The sequence below is a fragment of the Mucor mucedo genome, assembly GCF_025094135.1.
Source record: "Mucor mucedo strain NRRL 3635 chromosome Unknown EV154scaffold_31, whole genome shotgun sequence".
Classification (NCBI taxonomy): Eukaryota; Fungi; Mucoromycota; class Mucoromycetes; order Mucorales; family Mucoraceae; genus Mucor; species Mucor mucedo.
This window is the reverse complement of record NW_026252315.1, coordinates 296,001-320,139: the sequence shown is the minus strand read 5'-3', so window position 1 is coordinate 320,139 and position 24,139 is coordinate 296,001. Positions and strand designations below refer to the sequence as shown.

The window sequence follows — 24,139 nt, the reverse complement described above, 5'->3', positions numbered from 1 at the left end:
ACTACCTAGTCAAAATGTCGCTGTGAGGAAAACCAATTCCATGCTTGTTAAAAATCACAAGAAGAACATTTAATTCTGTTTTCAACGAACTTATAGACCTCGTCATTTGAAACCCACTGAAAGGTAAAGGAGAGACTTATAAGCTACTTATAGGCGGCATACGTCATATAATTTCGATTGGGGTTTCTTCAAAACGAGGAATTAGTACCAGGAATTTATGTCCAACTAAATAAAAAGAATGGGGGGGGGGGAAGAAGGGAGGGGAGGACCAGTATCAGGCGCGTTCAAAGGATCAATCAGCAGAGAATTTCGACCAAGTAAAGTGCCCTCCCTTAATAAAAAATGTAAAAATTATAGAGGTAAGTGTACCTTGTTTCTTTATGTTACCATTTACATAGAACCCAACAGATTCCGTTCGAGCATTGCGTTGAGTATTTTAGCAGGGCTGCGGGGGAGGGGGGACTGGTGCCATGGCAGAAAAAAAACAAGTCAGGAACACCCTTCATCACTAGGGACATTTAAGCAGTGCAGTACTTTACTCATTGTGTTGATTCTTTAAAATTCAATAACCGTGAAGGCTTTAGTATGCTGAACAAGATTTTATTAAGTGAGTAATAAAGGTAATGAGGTTAATGTGCACAGGTATCTGACAAAAACACGATAAAATAAGAAAAAGTGTAGTATGTGAATTTCATTTGGCAGTGCATATATTCATGCGTATTTTAGAGATTGAATGTGTTTAAACACGCATCAAAAACTAAAGTTATTGGTAATATTCAATCATCAGAAGCGCTTTGTTTAAGCATTATACTTTCTTCCTCCATACAAGATACAATTGAATATAAAGAAAAAGACACAGATCTAGAGCAAAGAAGGGAATGTACACCATGTTTTCTTTTTTTGTTTGTTTCTAAATATGGTCCCTCAGTTTGTCAATTACGGTAAATCTTTAGGACAAGACCATTACTTTAAAGCGTGAAAATGCTGAAAAGTAATGAATGACTAAAATATAAATGCAAAAAAAATAAAATAACCTAATTTTTTCTTTTTATGCCGGTAGATCCGTGTTTATATCTAAAAAGCACTGCAGGTCCATGATCATCCTCCAAAAAAAGAAAGTTGAATTTTCAATTGAATCCATGTACACATTTATGCGGTGTTTTTTTGTTCTTTTTAGTTGAGTGAATGAGCAAGAGTTTCAAGTAACTTGAATATGAAAAAGCCAAGGAAAAGACTGGGTAAATCATACTACCAATAGAAAAGATCACGCCTCATCCAAGCTTTTTTTTTTTATTGTATGAGATGAACAGCCGGCATACATCTTTTGAGAGTGTGTTGTGATTTTAGTTTTTTTTTTTTTCTTTTTTTTTAAAAATAAATAAATAGAGGACGGCTGTATTCAAAGTTAAATGCAGAGGAGTTAACCGAGAAATAACATGCCATTGTTGACAACTTTTGGTAAGAAAAGCTTTTTACTGATAGTGTACAAATAGTCTCATGCTTATTGTTGTTGTGGCACTTTAATTAAAGTAGAGCGGAAAAAGGGGAGGGGGGAAAATCAAAGTACCGGTGCTAGCGGAGTAATGAGCGTTCAACAATTATTGGGCCTTCACGTGCCAGTAAAAAGAATACATAAGCTTTTTTTAGTCTTTTTTGCTCTTTTTTCCCCCTTTTTCTTTACTTTACACATACAAGAGATATGGCAGAATTAGGTAAGACTTAGAAAGAGCAAGAAAAAAAGAGAAGGAAAGACTGATAAGTAAAAAGCAGCGAATCATATAGGCACATCGTTACAGAGAGTGCCTTGGGGAATATGGGCATTATTACCGATTATTCTTCAGGCGATATTTAGAAGAAGAGGAGGATACCGTTACCGTAGTTTTATATCTTTAGTTTGTTTGATGATTTCAGCGCTTTACGGAGTGGCAGCCTCTGTGACGTTACCGATTCTTGGAAAAGCGCACTTGATAAATTGGACGGTGGCTCGTTTTCACAAGATGATCAATAAACGCTTTCTCGACATTGGCTCTCAGGTCGAAGGAGAAGAGAATTTCGCAAAGGACGGTCAATCGGCCATCTATGTTTGTAATCATCAAACCTTATTGGATATTGTTTATATGGGCGCCGTCTTCCCCAAAAGTACGTCGGTTGTTTCAAAAAAGGCACTCAAGTATTACCCCATCCTTGGCTGGTTCAGTAAGTTTTTGCTTTAAAGAGCTTTCTGTAAGTTGGATTTTAACCCTTTTTTCTTTTTTAAAAGTGATCTTGAGCAAATCCATCTTTTTAGACCGTACCAACCGCGAGGGAGCCATTAAACAAGCCAGACAGGCAGCAGAGGACATTCACCGAAAGAAGACAAGTGTGTTTATTTTTCCTGAGGGAACTCGTAGTGGAGTTGAGAAGGTTGATTTGTTGCCGTTTAAGAAGGGTGCGTTTTACATGGCAACACAAGCCAAGGTACCCGTCATCCCTATTGTTGTTGCCAATTATAAGGAAATTTTCAACCCCAAGCAAAAACACTTTGGTTACGGCGATATCAAGATCAGGGGTAAGTTTTTTTTTTTCTTTTCTTTTCATTGGGGAATAACACAGCTGAAAACATTTATAATTTTAGTTTTACCGGCTATTGAAACAAAGGACGTATTAGAAGATTCGGCATCGATTGATACATTAGCAAATAACGTGAGAGATCAAATGCTGACAGCTTTATTGGAAATATCTTCACAAGAAGATGCCAAAACTAAATAATAAACAATCTACATAAATAATATTTATCTGCCATTTCTTATTGCATGACTTGATCTTTTTACTTGTGCGGATCACATAAAGGAACTATTTGCTGAAATAGATGAATCTCGAAAAGAGTGCACGTTTTTACAAAGGAGACTTTGCCCTCCTAATAACAAGATGAACAGAACAGGTTCATCCTTATGAGCGGTTGTTTAATAGAATTTGCTATAAAATTAATATTAAATTACACGTGTTGATTCGATGTTTTTAGCAGCTAAAAATAAAGGGGATCGACACAGGAGTGGCTTTGATTGTTTCTCTCTCTTTTTTTTTAAAAAAAAGTGAAACCTAATCACTCTTTTTCTTTTTTCTCTTTATTACACACACACACACACAACCCACAATGACGAGTTTACTAGATGCACATCGATGGCGAAGGATGGGCTGGTCCCGTATTGCCTTGTATATATGTTTGTTTTTATTAACGGTGCATCTGATTCGCACGTTTAGTTCGAATGAGGTTGAAACACTTGTTGCCGAAAGTGACAATGGACACCATTTCCCCTGGTATCAGCAAGCACATGTGTCTTTAACAGACCTGAAAACCAACAAGTATACGACTACACACTTGAGCACCAAAGAACGTCAAAAGCTTACGAACAATATGATTATTAAGGCCACCCAAGCGGTGGAGGATGAGTTTGCACAGATCCAAGGTATACCCGGTTCGGTATTCAAGACAGACGCAGAGGCCGCTCAATTTCGAGCCACGGTTGACTGTTGGACACGAGGTCATTGGGTATCTGTTCCGTTTACAAAGGGCATGCCTCACTTTCAAGATCCCTTATACGGTAGCTGTGATCGTAAGTTTGCCAAGTCCAATACAAGTGGACAACGAGATGCTGTCAAATATGTGTGGGAGTCTCAGTGTGGATCCACAGGGGTTGAGGTGGATGGCGAGAACTGGTGCAAAGTGTTGCGTGGTCGACATGTCCTGTTGGTAGGAGATTTGGTTCATTATCAGCTACATGAATTATTTTTAGACACACTGCGGGATGGCCCCGCTGTCTGCTTTGGGGAACTCAACTGCAAAGGTTATTATTATATTTATTTTTATTAATAGGTCTTGAAAAATATATATATATATATATATAGCTAATACTTCTTCAAAAAACCAGATCATACAGTATGTACCGAACCCTTTATGGAGACACGATTGAGATATCTCCGTAACGATATCTTATCAGTGCGTCGCAAAATGAATGCAAACCACGGACATCCAAAAGCCGACGTCATCGAATGGCCATTTACCAGTGCGTCTATTATGCGAGGCTATCCCATTGTCATCATCAACCGTGCACCTGTGCTTGAGAGCGACGAGAGTTTTATTCACGGACTGATTGAAACATTGCGTGTGATGCGTAAAGGTAACCCCAAGGCTTTATTAATTTACCGGTCCACGGGTATTGGTCACCCCTTTTGTAACGAAGCAACGGGACCCTTAAAGGAGCCATTGACGGATGAAGCATTGCGAAGTTTGCCTTTTGGATGGAGTGAGATTGGGCGTCGTAACGCTATGGCACGCGTGATTGTGGAAGCGGCAGGAGGGTTATTTGTGGATTTAGCTGCCTTGTCTGATTTAAGGCCCGATGGGCATGTCGGAGGTCAAGATTGTCTTCGTTACTGTATTCCGGGACCATTGGACAGCTGGGCTTTAATTTTATACAAGGTGTTTTTAGGCTTGGAAGGACATGTGTTTTAAGTGATAACAATAAAAAAAAAAAATAATAATAATAAAAAATAAAAAAATGTATATATTAAGAAAAAAGTGTGTGTGTTTATGGTAATAAGTATTAAAAAAGAACAAAAATTATTTAAATCTTCTTGGTTTTGGGTCTAATTTTTTGATCCTCCTTTTGCTTGCGAGCAGCGGCCTTCTTAGCTTGATAGGTGATACGATAAAAGTTGATGAATAAGACCAAATAAGAAGACAATAAAAGACAGCCGAAGAGAGCAGAGGTTTCTGTACCAGCACAGCTTCCCATATTGGGAAGATGAGGCCAGTAAGTAAAAGTGAAATAGGTATAAGTACAGAAATAGATGACAACAAGGTCAATGATGAATTGAGTGATTTGAAGTGTGGTCAAGTACTTTTTCCACCAAATCTTGGCACCAGCTGCAGTACGGAAATAGTAATAGTACATGAAGACGTGGACAGTCAAATTCAAGGTGATAGGTACCCAAGACTATATAATGTAAATTTTTTTTAGTACCACCACCCACTTATTCCCATGTGAAAATGATGCTATCCTAAAATCTAAACTTACCACGGAGGTTCGGCCGTTGAGCTGAGTGAAACAGAGCACCATAGTCAAAGAGTGATGGTAATAATGGAGGAATTCTGTGTATGGATGTTAATACCATTGTACAAACACATACACACACACATACACACACACACACACACACACACACACACACAACACACAACTTACCAAGGTTCTTCTTCTTGAGGACTAAAAAGATGGTGTCAATAAGCTCCCAATACTTTACGAGGTAATTAAGGTAATAAAGCAATTCTAAAGGTTGAGTCCAAGTAGCGTCAGCACAGATAGCGGCCATGACACCATTGTGGTAAAAGATGGGAAAGATTTGCTCGACCATCAAGACGAGAAGAAGGAAGGAAACAGCGGTCAACAAAAAGTTGTGAATCATGAAGGGAATCTGGAGCTTGAAAGCGGGCACATTCTTCATGAGGTAACGACCACCAAAGATGACGATGAAGTAGGTCACACATGTCATGGTGACTATGGAGCGAGATGATGAGATGGAAGAAGGGACGCGAAAAACTAAAAAAACTTACCTTCATTGACGGTGGAGAGGGGAGTGACTTGAGGAACATAGTCAAACTTACTAGCAGCTGTACCAGTGACTGCCTCGAAAGCCTTTTCAAAGTAAGGATAAAGAGGTAACCCAAAAGGTGTTTCGGGTGTAAAATGAAGTTGTTTCAACTGCTCCATAATTTGTCGTGCTTAATACAAGAAAGAAAGAAAGAGGAAGGGGGCCAGCTGCAAGTCAAATTTCTCTTTTTATGTTCAGATTTTTTTTTTTTTTTTTTTTTTATCCGCTCGCTCCCCCAAAAAAAATATATAAAGTCAGTTCATACAATGAGCAATAAAAAAAACCTGCATTTTGCTTGTATTGTCATTTTAATTATCAGCCCTTTTCCACGCCCATGTCAATTTGACATGAGAATATTTATGATATTTATTTCTGGCTTATGGTCACACAAGAGAGATAAATAAGGCCTTGATGACATGGTGTGTTACCTTAGATAAAAGGGGCTTAAGGGGTTTCCGAAGGGCTAAGTGCAGGCGTCTATCCTGCTCTCGTCCCTCTCTTTCTCTCTCGTCCCTCTCTCTCTCTCTCTCTCTCTCTTATTTATTTAAAAGGATGGGTTATACGCTGTGGATTGTATTCATGCTTGGATGTCTCATGTTTCTTGTGTCCGCCGGACCTGGTACACATCGGTATAACACTGACGCACATTCAAATTACGGCAACGAGAAGAAAAACAAGCAGTGAGTAACATTTTGTACACACGCGTTATCAGGTAGAAAAAAGTATTCACATGTAAAAAAAAAAAAAAGACATATTCAGGAACATATCAAAGCCATGGTCAAAAATGATACCGAGGATGCACCAGAACCCAGTGAACAGGACATGATTTATTACCTCTTTGTTATTCATGATACGAACGGGGATGGCTATTTGGATGGTCATGAATTGAGAGCTGCCTTTACTGATTTTGATCATCAAGAAGAAGGAGAGAAAGAGCATGATTTAATTCCGTTGGATGAAGTGAATGCGATGGTAGACCATGTCCTAGAAGAAGATGACAAGAATGGCGAGTAAGTTTTTTTTAATTTTATTTATTCAAACGCGTCTTGCTAATCTTCTATTAAAAAAAGCGGTCTCATCTCTTGGAGTGAGTATTTGGAAAGCCAATTATATCATGACGACGACAAAGGTTTAGAATAAAAAGTTTGCACAGATCATTTGTGTCAAGTGACACAACATTTAAGCTCCTCTTTTTTTTTACCGTTTCCACGGCAACCCGCGCACTGAAAAAAAAAAAAAAAAAAATCCTTTTTTTTTTTTCTTTTTTTGTTCTTTTTTTTCTCTCTTACATAAAGAAAATGATTTCCGATGATAATCTTAGTGATAAAAAACGACAAAAGAATCTACGTTCATTTTTATCGAATGGAAAACTTCATTTTCTAAATAGCATGGGTTATCAAGGGCACCCCAAAAAAGGTACTCTTCCCATTAAAAAAAGAAACAAGAGAGTTATATTAAAAAAAAAGCAGGTGCCATGATTACAAAGGGCATCTTTGGAGCTCCGTTAAAATCGGCCTCTTTGTGTGGCTCCTACAACGAGTATGGTTTGAGCGTACCTGATCCCGTCTATCGATGTTTTGAAGAGATTATCAAGCGAGGTAAGTTTAAAAAGAAAAAGAAAAACAATAACAATCTGCTGAGGTCTAAATCTCTTTCTCTCTCTCTCTTTTCTCTTTCTCTCCGCGCGCGTGTGTGTGCTGCATGATTTTTTTTTAAAAAAAATATAGGATTGCTTGTCGAAGGCATATTTAGACTTTCGGGTGCAGCACCCGAAGTAGAGAATTTATTGTTGGATTTCGATAAACCACCCACGTATGGAAAATACATTGATTTACGAACGTATGATATTCACGCTATCACGGGCGTGGTCAAGAAGTTTCTCAGGCAATTACCGGATCCTGTAATTCCCATCATGTGTCACAGCGAGTTTATCGAAATATACGGTACATGCAGATTCATTATTTTTCTTTCTTTCTCTTCTTCTTACATCTAACTTAGACCGGTCTTTCTCGACAAAGGCAACGATCAATGCACTGGCACTAAAGATTCAACAATTGCCACGAGAGCATTTTCACTTGATTTATTACATGATAATGATGGCTTCGTTAATACAGAAACACGCGGATATTAATATGATGAATCCGGAAGCATTGGCAGTGGTATTAGCACCTGTCTGTACTGGGCTCGAACATAATTTAAAAGAGATACCTTCTTGGGTGAAACGACACACACGCACAAAGATGATGAACGATATGGGCCAGTTTATCGAGACCAACAGTAAATGGACACAGATTTGGACTTTATTAATCGAATCCAGTGATCAATTACTAGCTCTCTGGAAAGACTCTTTATTCTACACCTCTGTAGGACATCACACTGTCCCCTGTCATCCTTCTTCTTCTGCAACCACTATTAATTCTATGTCACACGGAAATGGGCGGCATTCCACTAGCCTATCACTTCATCCTCATCAACAACAACAACAAACGGAGTTGTTATTAGATATCGTGCCACCGACGAAACCACCCACTCCACCACATGCCTTTATTCAAAGACGATCCAGTCATTCCACTAGCGATGAGTTATATAAAGTTGTGGTAATGAGAACAAGACAGACCACATGTAAATCGTTAAAGAACCGTGTGTCTTCTTCCGCTGTACTTGATAGACCTTGTTGTACTCAACTCGTTCATTCAAACTCAACGAGCACTGTTTATTCAACTCCATCTTCTTCTCTCACCAAGTAGAAGATGTTTTTCTTTTTTTTTATATTCATTTATCTAATATACCCCCCCTCATTCTTTTTTTTCTAAGAATCAATAATAAAGGAATTGATTGTATCTATAACAACAAATATTTTGTGCTGCAAAACATAAAAAAGAAAAGTGTATCACTTTTGTTTAATTTTGGAAAGAAAGTGGAGTCAGAGCTTAAAAATTCGGGTTGTGACACACATATTATATAATGTCATTGCTACGTTATTAGGTCTCGTGAGGACAAAGGGTGATACCATTCGACCCATTTCCTTTTCCAAGCAGTTGTTTATCGTGCACCCCACCCTCAACAGATTAAGAAGGTGCCTATCATTTTTTTTAAAAAAAAAGTGCTCTCCAAAAAGGCAAAGTGTTATTCCATGAGGGTTACACATATCGAAACTAAATACAGAATTGACAGAAATAATGTGTGGGACCTTTGGAAAAAGCATAAACAATTTCCATTATATTCACTGTGCAACATGATGGAGCTTTTATTTATTTATTGACACGTACAATATACCGACTAGCAACAGCAGCAATTAATGCCATCAACCCACCAAATGCCAAGACTGTAGCCACATTGGATCCATCTTTCCCTTGCACAGGACCCTCTGCAGCAGAAGCCGCAAAAATTAAGGAAGAAATAATAGCCACAGCAAATTGAGGAAAGACAATGTACATATTATGCACACCCAAGATCATGCCGGCGTCAAAATCATCCTGTTGATCCTCCGACCCAACCACGACCACACTCGCACCTTTTTTACGCTGCTCATCTTCATAACTAACATACTCGCCCACAAGAGAAAAGGGAATCCAGAGCACAATGGCCCAAGGAATACCCATAATGGCCAATACTAACGTGGCCCAAGATACGGACCGAATGAACCAGGTGGATAAAAGGGCTGCAGCAATAATCAACTGAGACCCCGTGTACACATTCATGAGGGACAACCACCATACCCTTTTCTCAAATCGCATTACCAAAGCTGGAATTACCATACCGGCTACTACAGACACCATCGAGTTACACAGTAGTGCAAATGAGCCTGCTCGTGTACCTTCGGCCCAGTTGACATCTTCGGCTGACGTAGGTGGGTGCGCTATAAAGTAAAGATCCGATACCCACTGCGTGCTTCTCTTATTGTTAATTACAATTACAATAAACACTTTTCTCTCTTTTAGTTTTACCTGTAAAACAGAAAAGGAAACCAACCCATCCATGCAAAGAACTGGGTGTTACACAGCGATTGAATGGGTTTTGGCAAGAAGCGAAAAGCACGCCAAATATACTGCAAGGTATTATACCAAGGTCTATAGCACATATACTTAATACACACACAAACACAGAATATAGAACACACTTACAAGGTATCCTGGTCCTCGGTCTCGACGTGCTGCTTCTCCTGTACCAGGACACAGGTGATGGCCAACGTGACTAAAAAGACAGCCATAGCCACAATACAAAAGACCTTGATTTGAGAATCACCCATCCAAGGGAAATACTTTACCAGATCCATAAAGCCTACAAAATAGCCCACCACCATGGCACAGTTACTCATACGGGCACTCCAAGCATTTGCATATTCTTGTTGCCATAAAGGGGGAATGTCTAGGATCAGGGCGCGACAAATAGCTTGTACGGCGTTTAAAGTAAAGTCGAGAAAGTAGAAAGAAGAGACGGCCACAATGATCGCATACAAGTGCGCCTACAGTAGAGAGAGAGAGATGATCAATATACAAAAAACCGACATGTGATTATAATATTTACAGTTTGGTCAAATGAGTCAGGGGAATAAAAATGACGTGCAATCCAGGCACCAAATTCCTTTGCATAAGCGACGCCAATCATGGATAAACAGGTCAGGAACCCCGATACCACAATAAAAGGTCGGCGTTTACCAAACCGAGACGTACACTTGTCACTGAAAGCGCCAATCAACTATTGAAAGAAGTTGAGAAAAAAAAAAGAGAGAGAGAAATCATCCTTATTTATTACTTACGGGTTGCACAAGAAGACCAGACAAAGGCCCGGCTAGCCAGACTAATGCCGTCAGTTCCTTTGATAAGTCAAGTGATAACAAATACGGTGTACCATACCTTTTAAAAGTTAATATATGACATTTTATATAGATGAGATTTAAGTACTTACGATAATTCTACAGTCCCTGAATGTTTACAAATGTACATGTTTTAATATAAACAAAAGATTAAGAAATGAAAAAAAAAAAAGGATTTACATGTAAATTGGACACCAGCCATGCAAATGGTAAGACCCAAGATTTGAGCAAGCGAGAGGCCTGGTTCTCTACCAGAACCTCCATCGGAAGGTGTATCGGCTATAGTGCCAATACTATTATACGTGGCAGGATCAAAAGAAGATCGTCTTCTACGTGCCTTGGGTCGAGTGGACCTTGGCGGTTTCTGTTGTAGTAAAGATGTTTGCTCACTACTCATTATACACCCTTTTTTAATGTAAAGAAGAAGAAAAAAAAAAGAAATATAATAGGAAAAGAGACTATTTATATATACAGCTTTTTCCATATCATATGATCAAGGAGAGAAGTTACCCCAGGTATATCATATTTCTAAAATGATGAAAAGAACCAATCAACACGTAATAAATCATCTGGTTGTCATCCCCCTTCTATAAAAAACACGGCTTTTTTTTTCCATCCTCTCTCCCCATTTCTACCACCCCTGAATTGGGAAACTCTCTCTTTAACAAATAGAAACTCAGTAATGGGTGCACATTATTTTTTTTTTCGGAAAATGCATAAAATTAGAAACTTTAATTTTGGAATAATAACCCTTTCCAGCATTGTATGGGCCGTGCCTTATAAGATTCTATCTATTTAAATAGGGACTTTGATTAAGCAGTTTTCGAAATGATTTTCTGCTTTTTATTTTTTATAAAAAAAGTGCTGACATTAAGATAATTATAAGAATAAGGGACTCACATGTCACTGCCAATCATTCTTTATGCGTGATTCGTTATGACGCCTAGGTATACAGGATGAGGTGATTGATTGCTTAATCAATTAGGTAATAAGGCTTCAAGCAGCTTATTTACAAAACAGTAGTAGTTGAGGTGTGTGTACAACTACAATCACTGTATATTCAATTTAGATTAATAATTTGCATGATACTTTTGAGGTAGTTCTAATGGTAAAATGTATATGTATTTTTTTATAATTGTTTTATTTCTTGTTGAATGTTCCTTTTTTTTATTTTCGAGAAAATGTACCACAGGATTCAAAAAAAAGATGATTCGAATTGTAAGTGGGAAGATCACTGTATGAAAAAAAAAAAAATCTATTTATGCAGCAACCTCGTTCTGTGCAAGTTCACGTCTCTTGATGGTGGTAGCAAGTACCTGTGATCGGAAAGAAAGACCCTTTGTACGTTCAATGACTTGTTGATATACAGAAGTAACTGGTGTGTTCATGATGACGGTATTTTCCTCAAAATCAATCTTGGCATCGACACGTGTATCTCTAATCAAGTTGACGATCCATTTCTCACCTTCTTCCTGAGACAAGTTGAGTCTTTGTGACATTTCCTTGATATCGATCTTTTGATGAATTCTGCAATATGTCTCTGAAATGAACTGTCTGGCGCTTTCCATGAAATCTTCGTGGGTGGCGGCTAAAAAGAAATCATTGGAAAGAACATCTTCACATTCCTTCAACTTCTTTTGAGCACCTTCGAAATCGAAACGAACAAAGAGTGCTTCAACAAATTCGGTGACGGGGTCTTTATATTCGTATGCTTCTTGTTCGATAATCTTGACAAGTTCCTTCATTTGGTTCTTTCTACGCTTGTTGGTTACCACAGCAGTGGCAAGGTAACGCAAGATCCAGGGACAAGATGTTTGGATGGTGTTGATGTATTGAGGCGTAAGGAACATATCGACGATACCGTCACGACCCTTGGGGTGGTTGAAGAACACGAACAAGGACCAGTGAAGGAGCCAAGTACGTTGTTGAAGTTGTTGAAGAGGCGAACTGTTGCTCTTTTGATCAATGGCTTCTCTCAACTTTTGCATCTCTTCCAAAGCTGCGTCCCAGTTACCTGTCAAGATCTCCGATGCCATCTTACCCCAAGTGGCAGAAAGAGAGCGTTCGTTATCGGTAGACTATGTAGCATTGAGTGTTAGTTTCCTATATCGTTCCCCTGTTCTCTCTATTTATCTTTCTTTACCAAAACGCGGAAATGGTAGAGATAGTCAGCAGCTCCTCCATAATCACCACAGTTGTATTGGAATTGACCGAATTCGTATAAAATGTTGATGGAATCATCAGTAAACTTTTTACAAAAAAAAAAAGACGTGTTAATGTCAAACAATCCCTTTTCTACCCTACTCTAGAAAATTTTACCTTGTAGTTTTCCTTCAAGTATTGCAAGTTTTGTGCCTTGTCTTGACGAAGAGCAGCAATGACTTCGGGCTTTTCAAGAATGTCCATGACCTTTTGAGCCTTGGTTCTTAATTCCTCCATTTGAGACAAAACCTTTTCTCTCTTTTCAGTGAATTCTACATATAGATGGGGTGTGTGTCAATACGCGAGGGGTTGATATAAATGTCGTCTCATTCTACGGATGTAAGAAAGAAATAATAATAAGAAAAAAAAAATTACCCTTGGGAGCTTCTTCGGTCTTGTGAAGCTTCTTGTAGAGGTCTTGCACGAAATCAACCATGTTGGAATTTTTAAACAAGTCGTACTTGGCTTCGAGTAATTGTTCGGGAGCATAAACCTACAAGAGTTTTAATAACATGATGATGAACAGATTGAAAAATATACTTTACTTCCTTCAATTCCAAGAATTCAATAAGAGGGAAAACGAGATGACGATCCAAGAATGGAATCATTCTCATGGTCAAATCTTGTGTGGCAGCCATGTTTAATTAAATAGGTAGATTTGCAACAAACGAAAAAAAAAAGTTTTAGAAGGCTTGGTAAATAAAAAAAAAATAATACAGCTGGTATTCAATTTTTTTTACAACAGTCACTTCATGAGCTATTTTTTGGATAGAAACCCAAACATGATGGTATCCATGGTGATATCCATAATGCTGGAATTCGTTTTGTTTTATTGTGGAAAGCATTGTATTACAAAGTAAAGGAGACCATTTAGTTTGTACATGATGGGCTGAGTTACGACCTATTTTTTTTTTGTTATCAGCTCATTGTTCCCCGTTTTCATTTGTCTGAGAGTCTAATACCCCCCAAAGCTACGTTCATCTTTTTGCTAATTGCCTAACAATTTTTTTTTATCGCAAAGTAAATTACTACATAACCGTGTTTTAAAAAATATTAACCTTTTCTATTTTTCCAGGAATGACGCCGTTTTCATCAATGCCGAGAATGATTTTTCTGTTTCTCTGAAAGTGATTAGAAACCCAGAATTGTTAATCCCGGGGAGAAAAAAGGCGTCTATTTTCTGTGTGGCTAAAGCGATGAATATAAACATGATTGTTTTAAATCAGCTTTTAATTTTTTTAATAGCTATCTCTTCATGGTATCTACTAATTGTCATATCTAGGAGAAGCAATAGCTTCAAACAAATTGGCACAGTTGCTGTCAACCTAGATTTGAAGATATCTGGGAAGCAATTTTACTTGGTAAAGATACATAGAAGTTCTCTTTAATTGTAAAAAGAATCTAATCATCAATATTTTTTCAAACGCGTTGTCTTTGAGCATAAATAAAGAAAGAACCGCATTTTCGGATAATCGTGACAAACTTCACTCAAATGTCTTGTAGCACTTGCTTTTGAGGGGAGGGCGTAATTTAACTTTGATACTAGCACCGGCATCCGGCCGTTACGTATTTTCAAAACAGGATAGAATTAAAACATGCCTGCTAATTAAAAAGTGATTATGGGATGACCAAGTATTTGCTAAAAGGAAACGCACACTGCTTTTATCATATTGTCATATACAGAGTTTGAAAGGAAGCCTTATTTTTTCCTCACAAAAGCATTGCAATTAAATCAGTTATGAAATAAAATAAAAAGTCTTAAGACAAGCACACAAGTGCAATTGTGAGGGTATACCATAATATCACTCTTTAATATATCCGTTAAATCTAGCTTCTTACACGCTATTCGGCGCACAAAGATTTATGATATTCCTGCTTGAGTGTAAAAAACATCACGTTAAGTTCAAACTGCGCGCGTTTTTTGAACACCATTTTTTTTTAGAAAGTGGTGTGGGAGATACATTTTCACTTTATAGAATACCAATGACTGAAACTTCGAGTGTTTTTGGTTTGCGACATCAAGTATGCATTGTATAGAGGAAACATACGATCCGAGATTAATGAATTTTTTTTCTTCTTTAAAAAAACAAAGGCGAGATGTTTAACAGCAGTGACTAGCAGTATAGAAAAAAGCAAGTTTTTAGCGGGTACAGTGGGAGCAAAAGACAATGCGATTTATCTTTTGGAATACAATGATGATACCATGGCTATTACACCCACATTGTATAACCATCCCGAAGAAATATGGGATATCGTCTCTTGTCCAACCGATGAAAATTTACTATTTACAAGTCATAGTCCAGGTAATACCCCTTTTGTTGTTTTAAAAAATGCATCTTTGTTAATAATAAACGTTATGTGGATTTAAAAGTGTCAGGAAACCCGTTAAAAAGAAAAGCTACATTATGGCGTAAACCTGGTCTGGATTCGGAAGGAAAAGAAGATAATGATCAACGTCATGATTTGACCTGTATGGTTACTTTGGAAAATGAAGGGGTTAAAAAGCAAGTGACAAAAAATAAAAAATAAAAAGAAAAGAGAGAACTGTTCAGAATAACGCATTTATTGTATTCTAGAGTACTTTGGAACCCTCAGGAACAAAGTCAGGAAATTATATCAATTGATTCCAACAAGATCTATTTGTCTAGTTTAGATGATACATCAACAGCACAGGTAAAAAAAAAGAAGCTTTTTCCTACAACTTCATCATTATGGATAATCTAATAAGCGAGTGAATGTAGACTTCTTTAGTGATTGATGTATCATCAACGTTTTCCAAAGAAAGCGATGCTCCATCATTACGTCAACTTCAGAATGCGGTCTGGAATCCACACGGAGCCGAACTAATTACTGTAGGAGACTGCAATCTGTCAGGATGGGATTTAAGGTCGGGCAAGAACAGTTTTAATCGATGCCAAGCACACAAGAGTACAATCCGTGCTGTAGACTATAACCCCAATAAACCCTATCATGTAGTCACGGGAGGAGACGATGCCAAAGTGTATATATGGGATATTCGACAATTGAAAGAACCTATTTTGGATGTGGGGCAAGAAGAGGATTCCCATTCACACTGGATTTGGTCAGTTGCGTTCAACAGCTTACAAGATCAGTTACTTTTAACATCTAGTTCGGATAATCTGGTCAATCTACATAATGTAGTCTCGGTTTCTGCTGCTTCTTATTTAGATAGCTCAAGCGAGGACGAAAAAGATGTGCAATCAGATGATTACGGGAGAAGCACGTATGTAAACTGATAAGATTATTTTTAAGTCTAAAAAAAGTTAAAATTTGTTTACATGTTTATATAGAAATAAGCCAACAGATGGTCTAATTTATACTTACGACCAACATGAAGATAGTGTCTATAAAGTTGCATGGAGTCCAGCAGATACTTGGACTTTTGCATCTATCTCTTATGCCGGTAGAGTTGTAATTAGTCAGGTACCAACCAATGAAAAGTTCAAGATTTTGGGCGTGTAAATAAAACAAAAAAATATAATTTATTATTCATGTATGATGGAATTACAAATTTGGGAGGGTAGAGGGGGTATATATTAACGATGACTATGAATTTATGTGTGTGTGTGTGTATTAATGCGTGTAATTTTTTGTTTTTTGTTTAGTTGCGGTTAGGATTTACATCAAGGATTCTATCTGGTGTATAAGACATGTCTAATTGGACATGATCCGACACTTTTTCATCGTGCTCTTGTTGGCTTAAATTATCTAGTCGTGTTTGCTCTGCGTTTCCTTCTTTTTCAATATCAGCAGCCAACGTGGTGCCAACACCAGCACGTGTTCCCCATCCAACTTCATGGAGAGTAAATAGTGCATAAACCTTCATGATAGCAAAATAGTAATTAAATAAGAGCCACGCTGGTAAATGGATGACGTCTTGAGGTCTGCGATAGAAATGTGGTAATAATTTGAGGCCTCTTGTCAGTAATAACCAACCAAAATAAGATAAGATGACATTCCAGATAGGTAAAGGAGCGTTAGTTGGACCTGCGTTTGCAGCTTGACCTAAAGCAAAGATAATGACGAGAATGGGACCTGACAAGAGTGAGATTGGATTAAAGATTTTATCGACCATAGTAAAAGCAACAAATGGATGTCTGCTCCAGATCTTTCGTTCTGTAAATAATGATCTGAAATCAGAACGCCATGTATTTCGAGTCCATCTTAGAACTTGTTTGATAAATCTCCAATTATCTTTGAAGGTAGAGAATAATTCTGCCTCTGGGCAGACTTGAACAAATGTATTCCAACCATGAGTGACCATCCATCGAGTCAAGAATTTATCATCGCCAGAATTTAAAGGGTATTTTCCTAACCAGAGATCGTTTTGGAAACCGAATTGGAAAGCAGGGTCTTTAAGAATCAATGTTCTATAAGCAGCCGTTCGACCTGATAAACAACAAACACCTCCATCAATATGAGTGGATGCCGCGACCTCGATATTTCGAATAGTAAGACGGAAGCCAGCGAGTACTTCCCAGACGGTTTGATGACCATTTGGATTGACAGCATGAACTGTTTGACAAGTTCCGACACCACCCATCTTTAAATCTTCAAAACAAGCAAGGATATAAGTAAGCATAGTAGGTTTCCAAATAGCATCATCGTCTGCAAAAACCAATAGTTCGGTGGTGGTAGCATTGACACCGGCCACCATTTGTAGACGTTTGTTAGCTTTTGAGACAGTCAATACTCGAATTTTGGTGGGATCAACTTCGTTGGCTAAATCTTCTAGTGGTCCTCGCATGGACTCTTCGGTGATGATGACAATTTCTTTAGGATCGCAAGCGAGCCAACTACGAGCGGCAATCTTAAACTCTTCACCAGCATCAATGGTAGGTACAATAATGGTGACATCTTGGGATGGAATATAAGTTGGGTTGGCTTTGGGCTGGACTGGTTCATATACTATCCATGCAAGTACTTTTATAAAGAACCAAAGATATCGATAAAATCCGATAATTCCTAATGGAAGGAAAAAGGGTAGCAAACCTAAATCATTTGTAAGATAAAGCATTTATTTTGAACCAAAAAAGAAAAAAGAAGTTGTAAAGAAAAAGAAGAATAAAAGAAAGAAAAAAGTATTTTGTGCCTTGAATAAAAAATATCAGAAAATAGACGATATACAAAGATGGTGGCATTGCATTTTTTTTTATATATATATATAAATAAATATATATTATGGACATGCATTATTGTATGAAAGACATGATTATCAGAAAACAAGGGGATGCATACAAGAGAAGATGAATACAAAAGAGAAGGGGGGGATGAGAAAGAGTTGGGGGTTGGGGGGCTAAAACCAAGTTGATGAGGAGAAAGACTAAGTAAACATCAGCCTTTTTTTTTATGGGGAAGAACATATTTATAGCATTTTGTTTTCTCATGTCAACTCAAGTATATCTACGCAACTAACGTATTTGCATTAATAAAATCATCTTGATAAATTGTAAATTATTGCTAGATTGGATGATAAATTTTTATTTGTATATCAACTTGATGTTTTAATAGCATGAGTGTATGTACATATTAAGAAGAAATGGAAATAAGATACCACATCCATCAATATAGAGTATTTATACAGAGATATCTCTCCTTTATAGATTATACGATTTGTTGGTTATTATTATATCCTGTACCTTAAAAAAGAAACCCCCTTACCTTGTTGCAAAGCCATGTTTTATTTCTTGCCTTAGATTCATATGTCTCTTTTACATGCTTGTTATTGTGCACCGAGCACGTTTACTAAAATATTGACATAATAAAAAAAAATGCGTATCATATGTTTAAAGATTGAGAGGGGAGACGACGATCCTTTCTTATTTTTATGGACCGATCAACTCGGATTACAAGATCAAAACAAGGAGTTTTCTCACTGGTAAAAATAGCTTATTTAAGCTATATGAAAAAAAAAAACTTGTTTATAAGCTTTTTGATGGAAAGGCAAATGTTTCAATTCGTTATCTTGAACAGATTATATAGATTAGGACATGTACAATGCTGTCTTAATAAATATGCATCCACGTGTAGATAGATAATAATTCTATTCGTCGTTTGGGGGGTATTTCTTCAATGTGCAGGTGAACACAGCATAATAAATATTACGTTTACTTTTTTTCGTTTTTTGTTACAAATAAAAAGAGAAGGGGTGGGGGGGGGCAGCTCCGGCTTGAGCGAAGCCAAGTGAGCCACCCGGAGCAAAAAATTATGCGCTCGATATGTCTTGATTGCCATACCGCAAGAGTAAATCAAGACTCCTGACACATTGGCCTGAGGAAAAAGAGAGATTACTCCCAACTTTTTCGACAGAACTTCGTGACGCGCCCTTTTTTACCGGATCACAAATTGCAGTTTTCAGTCAAGATTGTATTGAAAGTCGGTAAAATACCGACTTGTGGTGGCTTGACATTTCTCATGAATTTTTCTCTTTGTGAAAGTGATGCGGATCATTGGATCTATGCTGGCGAAGGAAATCTAAATTTAGTAGTAAGATATACAGGAGACAATCAGATCTATGTAAGTCTTTCTCTTTTTGACTTTATTTGCAGCATAATAAAACTTCTTTTTTTGGTTTCGTAAGAAAGGCAAGGTTTTGCGTGTTATAAAAAATAGCAAAAACAAACAAGGTCCAATTCAAGATACCATAGTCTTTAAAAAACAATTTTCTGAAAGGGTGATTCAGCCATTACTAGGAAAAGAATATGTTGTACAAATGGTAAAAGACAATTGTTGGGATGCGGGGAGGACAACGTGGTTAATCACTCAGTTATAGTCTCCTGTCGAAACTTCAAGTGGATTCCTTAAAAGATTGGCAAAGCACGTCGAACCATTCCGACCTGCATTTCGAACAGATAGACAAATCGTAACTGATTCCCCGATTTCATTTCTTTTAAATGACCTGACACAAGTTTGGCCCAATTCACCCACATTGACCTATGAGTTAAAGGTAACATTGAACACCGATTAGAGGAAGTTTCGCAGGACTGAAACAGAAAAACAACGATTAATAGCCAAAATGGGGATTTAAACCGGACTCATCGTTCATCTCAAGGAACGATATAAAAAAATCCAGCTGTCGATTTTGCATGCATTCATATTTACGAGAGATCCCAGCCAATGATTTCTGTCCACTCGATCTATATTCAGCAGACCGATCCAGGATCCAAAAAGCAGTACGCGTATTATTTACAGAAAAGTCATTGAGCAAAACCTTATCCGTCTCTGTAGATGGCGAAAAGTTATCATTAGGCAGTGTAGATCGCCAAAATTTACTGGGATTTACGAACAACGATACCGATTTGATGCAAGAAATTTTGACGAATGTGATTTTAAAGGACCCTATATTGCAAATAATCAAACAACTACAGACTCACTTGGATGAATTGGATGTGGAAGGAATATATTCGCTATGTCATCAGAATAAAGATCTTTTGAGACTTGTGACAGATGATATATGTATATGGAAAGATGTTGTAGACCTTCATCAAAAACGAAGACAAGATAATCCGGGTTTCTTTATGGATGGTGTTTGTAATACAGAAGAGCAAAAGCAAAGGGTTTACGAATACATATTATCCATGACATTTAAAGACTGTTCCATCATGATTAATGTAACACCCAGTCAGGCAACAGACATTAGCGACAAGACCATCAGGCTTGCAAATGGCCTGTCGTTTCGATATGATGTGAAGGTAATTGATACTGATTTAAAAAGTATTGAGAAGATTCCATACTGGTTCGAGTTAGATCAGTCCATTGTAAAACATGCAACGGAAACAAATTTCGAAAAAAAATGCCACTAATCCCACTGCAACATACGAAAAAAAAAAGGAGATACAGAACCAGTCTTTTCTAGTAGGTACGAAAGTCCCATATAGCCAAAAATAAAAGATACGTACTCTAAGTATATCATATAATAACTAATCAAAAAGATTAAAAAAATGGTGCATTACTTAAAATGTTACATGGCGTACAAGTTCTTAAAAGTCCCTTAAAGACAACGCCCAAAATTCTATTCCATTAAAAACAAAGTGAGTGTAGGCTATTAGGAAACCGAGGTTTGGTAACATCAATTCAGATTTATGACTAGTCCCTTATGAAATTGGGAGTGCCTAACAGCTAAAAAGTGAGCAGATGGTCGAATATAGATTTATGTAACCACACACAGAACAAAAGTTTTTTTGTGGCTCCCCTTAACTAACGGCACGGCATTTTAACCCCCATTTATTGAGGAATACCTTGAAAACTTGGATAAAAAACACAAAAAAAAAAAAAAAGTTTTATCGTCTTTTGTGATAGGACAGATTTAAGCGCGTGGTCTGATGGAGAATTTCTGCTTTTAATAGCGCGCTTAAAAGAGTAAGTTCCAGCAGCACAAGCTTATATGATAGTGTAACTCGATGTCTTCGCGAAGTATGGCTACGGCATATTGCCTGTTCCATGCTTCCAGCATGCTGTTATAAGCCAGCATTTCACAAGGGAAACAGTAGAGTTTTGTTTTATTGTGTTTCCAATCGTTCTGGTCTTGAAAAAAATATAGCTATTTTAACAAGAAAGCCGACAGCGTAAGCATTGGTAACTGTAGGACATTCATTGAGCATGCAACATTGAGGAAATTTTTTATCTTGTGAAACGGGTAGCTTAAAATTAAAGTGATGTATCTTGGTGACGGTGATACGAAATCACACATATATGAATGATCGTTGTTTTACCCAATACTTTACTCCTTTAGAAAGCACTATTACGTACCTCTGGTAGATATATTAACGCGCCATTTTTTTCCCGGCATGTGTCCATAAAACAAAAGCGGCTCAGATTTTGAGTCTATGATTACTCAAGTATCTCTGATATACAGTTCTCCATCTGGAAATTATCCCTGTTTCGGTATACTACTTAAAAAAGCTCATGATGATTTATACTCGCTAAAATTTTCTAGTGACAAGTGCGAGGGTCCGGTTTTTTCTGTTTTTTATTATCATCAAAAGGAAAAGTATATCGCCGTATGTATGCACTTATTATTGTTGGTTGTGCAATTCAAGCATTATTATGTAATCATTTAAACTTAAGCTATCGTAGTCAATAATACAGTGCTCGATTTTTAAATACACGTTTGGGTATCTACTAGTACTCACTCGACTATTAACAAGTAAACTTTTTTTTTTTGTTAATAATAATATCCAAACGCCCTATTAAAACTGACCTCGAGCTTTTCTGTTCTATTATGCCGCAGATACATACTTATTTAATCTAAAACCCTTTTTAGGCCGCCTTTTTAAATTTTTAGTACTTACAGTATTGAAAATAAAAGCTGTTACACTCAGTAATTATTTGTCCTACTATTTACCGGCATTGTTTACAGCTTACTATTGTCAGTCGGCACATTTGTATGTACAGTATTCTTAAACACAGAGCTCTAAGATGACCCATCAATATCTTATAACAGATCGAATTTCGACTGTCATTTTCATAAGTAGCAACAGTGGGCGTTAGCATAAAAAAGTTAGTCTTTAATATTATAATAATAGCTTCCTAGGTTCGCTACCAGAATGGGTGAGCGTTTGGCTGCATCATATGGTTAATCACACATATATAAAAATTTGACATCTTACAACCCAATCTTAATTAAAATATTCGACACAAATAGCCAGTTAACGAGATATTCAAAGATAGCAACGTTTTCAACTGCACACAACTATATTTGAATCTACGCCATTTTTCTTTTGTCTAACGTAGACATTATACCTATTATAATTCATGAGATAACACAAATACTAAATCAGTGAGTAGATATGAGTAATAAGGTTTCAAAATAAGCTACTTTTGTCTTTCCTAACGGGTTATACACGCTACAATTGGTTGTAGAGATACCTATACGAAAAACTAATCGGTATTTTGCACAAAAAACTGTTTGGATATTAATCATGCGGGTTATACATTGGAAACGGTACCCATCTTTATACGGATATTTTGTATAATATAAAATTTTCTGTCATGGTATATGTTCTTGTAAAAGCATGCAAAGTCTTTAAAATTTGGTGACACACGAACATTAAAAACTCGTGCATTTGCTGTCATTTGATTTTTTGTAACATTGATCGAGTCATGCGTGTCAATTTGACCGTCGCTTTTTAAATTTCAATTGGACATTTTTGTGAGTCCCAATTGGTCAATTGTTGAAACTCAACTGGCGTTCTTCACGTAGTTTACAGAGTTAGAAAGCCTATGTAAAAAGGGTGAAAAAATACTGTGCGTCGAAAAACAGTGCATGAAACCGTCATCATTTTAAAATTCACAGCCACAATAAAAATTGGCAAATGAGTTTAATAAATTGGTTATAGAGGGGCTGTGAGTCCTGAACGGCAGAAAAAAACACACACACACTATGTTAGCATTTAATGATTTAATAATGTACACTTGGGAGAAAAACTAAATCACACGAGAGGGCCACAGGGAAAATGTCTAGAACTAAAACGTACTTCTTAGAATTACGCGATGGTCTACAAATAAGTCTTTACGTCGATTGACATGTCATATCATCTAAAGTTCATAGGATGATCGATTTCTCTTTTCCATAAAATCTGCTTCACTGTCATTACAGGTTACTACTGGAACGCAGATAGACAATTACCGAGTTCTGACTTGCTTGGGAGTTTTTTCAAGTGTTTCTATTTTAAGTAAAGGCTCAAACATTATGGATGGTAAAATAGACAAATTAAATCATCCTGACATAAGCCTGTTTATCAGCCTACAAATAAAGCTGGTTCACACACTTTATTCCCCCCCCCCCCTTTTCTTTTCCCTTAACATACTTCTTCTATCGTCTGAAAGTAATCGATAACGTAAAAATGTTAGTTAGTAATGACTCTTGTTTCTTTCAAAAGACGCTAAATCGAAAAATATATAGCGATATTGTGGCTCCGGCTAGTCTTTTCTGTAGGTGGGCGACCTCCTAGGCAGGGTTCTTTAGTTTTGGAACTCACAGACAGTGAATAACAGGGGTTGCACTTTAAATGTTTGTGATTATACTGGCCTGCTGGTCTTGGCCAGAATTGCTGTAAGTGGTATAAAAAAAAAATACGTTTGAAAAAAAAAATACGGAGGTCTGGACATTTCCCTAATAAAGAACATGTCATTGCTTGTGATAGGAAAGTGCCACTGAAAAAAGCAAATAAAAAAACACATATAATGTCAACATCAAGACGAATCATGGTACAGTTTATGGTGATGTATTCAATTATAACAGTTCGAGCAGAGAGGACAAGAATCAAAAGGTTGATCACGTTAATAATAAGTCTAGTACTTGGATTATTGATAATCAAGAAGATGTTCGGGAGGCCATACGTCAATATTTAAAAACGTCAATCAAATGTGATCCCTCCATCCTAGATGAATTATGAACTTACTTCAAACATGATAATTACACGATTTCAACTCCCTTTCAAACATGTAGTCAATATGCTTTAAGCGTGT

The 24,139-nt window shown here is 37.1% G+C and overlaps 10 protein-coding genes across 10 annotated transcripts; 6 read left to right on the top strand and 4 right to left on the bottom strand.

Moving 5' to 3' along the window:
* Nucleotides 1-1,436: 1,436 nt before the first annotated feature.
* Nucleotides 1,437-2,748, top strand: EV154DRAFT_480072 (uncharacterized protein; the record flags this gene model as incomplete). The annotated part of the gene is made up of 5 exons (XM_051598307.1): nt 1,437-1,458; nt 1,698-1,712; nt 1,783-2,196; nt 2,261-2,548; nt 2,615-2,748. 5 exons carry the CDS (start codon nt 1,437-1,439, stop codon nt 2,746-2,748), a joined length of 873 nt encoding a protein of 290 aa, XP_051459222.1.
* A 307-nt stretch (nt 2,749-3,055) lies between these two features.
* EV154DRAFT_601459 (uncharacterized protein) lies at nt 3,056-4,538 on the top strand. The gene is made up of 2 exons (XM_051607230.1): nt 3,056-3,824; nt 3,909-4,538. Exons 1-2 carry the CDS (start codon nt 3,134-3,136, stop codon nt 4,490-4,492), a joined length of 1,275 nt encoding a protein of 424 aa, XP_051459221.1. The 5' UTR covers nt 3,056-3,133; the 3' UTR covers nt 4,493-4,538.
* EV154DRAFT_504160 (GNS1/SUR4 family-domain-containing protein) lies at nt 4,487-5,766 on the bottom strand. The gene is made up of 3 exons (XM_051601008.1): nt 5,594-5,766; nt 5,226-5,537; nt 4,487-5,131 (listed from the first exon to the last, which is right to left on the bottom strand). The coding sequence occupies exons 1-3, from the start codon at nt 5,748-5,750 to the stop codon at nt 4,977-4,979; spliced, it is 624 nt and encodes a 207-aa protein (XP_051459220.1). The 5' UTR covers nt 5,751-5,766; the 3' UTR covers nt 4,487-4,976.
* A 339-nt stretch (nt 5,767-6,105) lies between these two features.
* Nucleotides 6,106-6,910, top strand: EV154DRAFT_462198 (uncharacterized protein). The gene is made up of 3 exons (XM_051597582.1): nt 6,106-6,311; nt 6,381-6,641; nt 6,702-6,910. Exons 1-3 carry the CDS (start codon nt 6,184-6,186, stop codon nt 6,769-6,771), a joined length of 459 nt encoding a protein of 152 aa, XP_051459219.1. The 5' UTR covers nt 6,106-6,183; the 3' UTR covers nt 6,772-6,910.
* A 4-nt stretch (nt 6,911-6,914) lies between these two features.
* On the top strand, nt 6,915-8,485 carry EV154DRAFT_504150 (Rho GTPase activation protein). Its single transcript, XM_051601007.1, has 3 exons — nt 6,915-7,229; nt 7,359-7,574; nt 7,630-8,485. The coding sequence occupies exons 1-3, from the start codon at nt 7,106-7,108 to the stop codon at nt 8,376-8,378; spliced, it is 1,089 nt and encodes a 362-aa protein (XP_051459218.1). The 5' UTR covers nt 6,915-7,105; the 3' UTR covers nt 8,379-8,485.
* A 370-nt stretch (nt 8,486-8,855) lies between these two features.
* EV154DRAFT_462195 (major facilitator superfamily domain-containing protein) lies at nt 8,856-10,859 on the bottom strand. The gene is made up of 7 exons (XM_051597581.1): nt 10,628-10,859; nt 10,540-10,555; nt 10,391-10,487; nt 10,159-10,329; nt 9,756-10,096; nt 9,579-9,701; nt 8,856-9,522 (listed from the first exon to the last, which is right to left on the bottom strand). The coding sequence occupies exons 1-7, from the start codon at nt 10,842-10,844 to the stop codon at nt 8,883-8,885; spliced, it is 1,605 nt and encodes a 534-aa protein (XP_051459217.1). The 5' UTR covers nt 10,845-10,859; the 3' UTR covers nt 8,856-8,882.
* A 618-nt stretch (nt 10,860-11,477) lies between these two features.
* EV154DRAFT_504146 (eIF3 subunit 6 N terminal domain-containing protein) lies at nt 11,478-13,419 on the bottom strand. Its single transcript, XM_051601006.1, has 5 exons — nt 13,195-13,419; nt 13,025-13,142; nt 12,767-12,921; nt 12,591-12,695; nt 11,478-12,525 (listed from the first exon to the last, which is right to left on the bottom strand). Exons 1-5 carry the CDS (start codon nt 13,285-13,287, stop codon nt 11,707-11,709), a joined length of 1,290 nt encoding a protein of 429 aa, XP_051459216.1. The 5' UTR covers nt 13,288-13,419; the 3' UTR covers nt 11,478-11,706.
* A 1,180-nt stretch (nt 13,420-14,599) lies between these two features.
* On the top strand, nt 14,600-16,164 carry EV154DRAFT_504144 (WD40-repeat-containing domain protein). Its single transcript, XM_051601005.1, has 6 exons — nt 14,600-14,671; nt 14,742-14,952; nt 15,021-15,153; nt 15,226-15,322; nt 15,391-15,893; nt 15,961-16,164. The coding sequence occupies exons 1-6, from the start codon at nt 14,633-14,635 to the stop codon at nt 16,130-16,132; spliced, it is 1,155 nt and encodes a 384-aa protein (XP_051459215.1). The 5' UTR covers nt 14,600-14,632; the 3' UTR covers nt 16,133-16,164.
* EV154DRAFT_504142 (glycosyltransferase family 2 protein) lies at nt 16,165-17,780 on the bottom strand. Its single transcript, XM_051601004.1, has one exon. It carries the CDS (start codon nt 17,685-17,687, stop codon nt 16,272-16,274), a length of 1,416 nt encoding a protein of 471 aa, XP_051459214.1. The 5' UTR covers nt 17,688-17,780; the 3' UTR covers nt 16,165-16,271.
* Nucleotides 17,781-18,994: 1,214 nt separating this feature from the next.
* EV154DRAFT_183671 (inositol-pentakisphosphate 2-kinase) lies at nt 18,995-20,715 on the top strand. Its single transcript, XM_051594254.1, has 5 exons — nt 18,995-19,186; nt 19,251-19,385; nt 19,443-19,616; nt 19,681-20,528; nt 20,602-20,715. The coding sequence occupies exons 1-4, from the start codon at nt 19,085-19,087 to the stop codon at nt 20,470-20,472; spliced, it is 1,203 nt and encodes a 400-aa protein (XP_051459213.1). The 5' UTR covers nt 18,995-19,084; the 3' UTR covers nt 20,473-20,528; nt 20,602-20,715.
* The last annotated feature ends 3,424 nt before the right edge of the window (nt 20,716-24,139 follow it).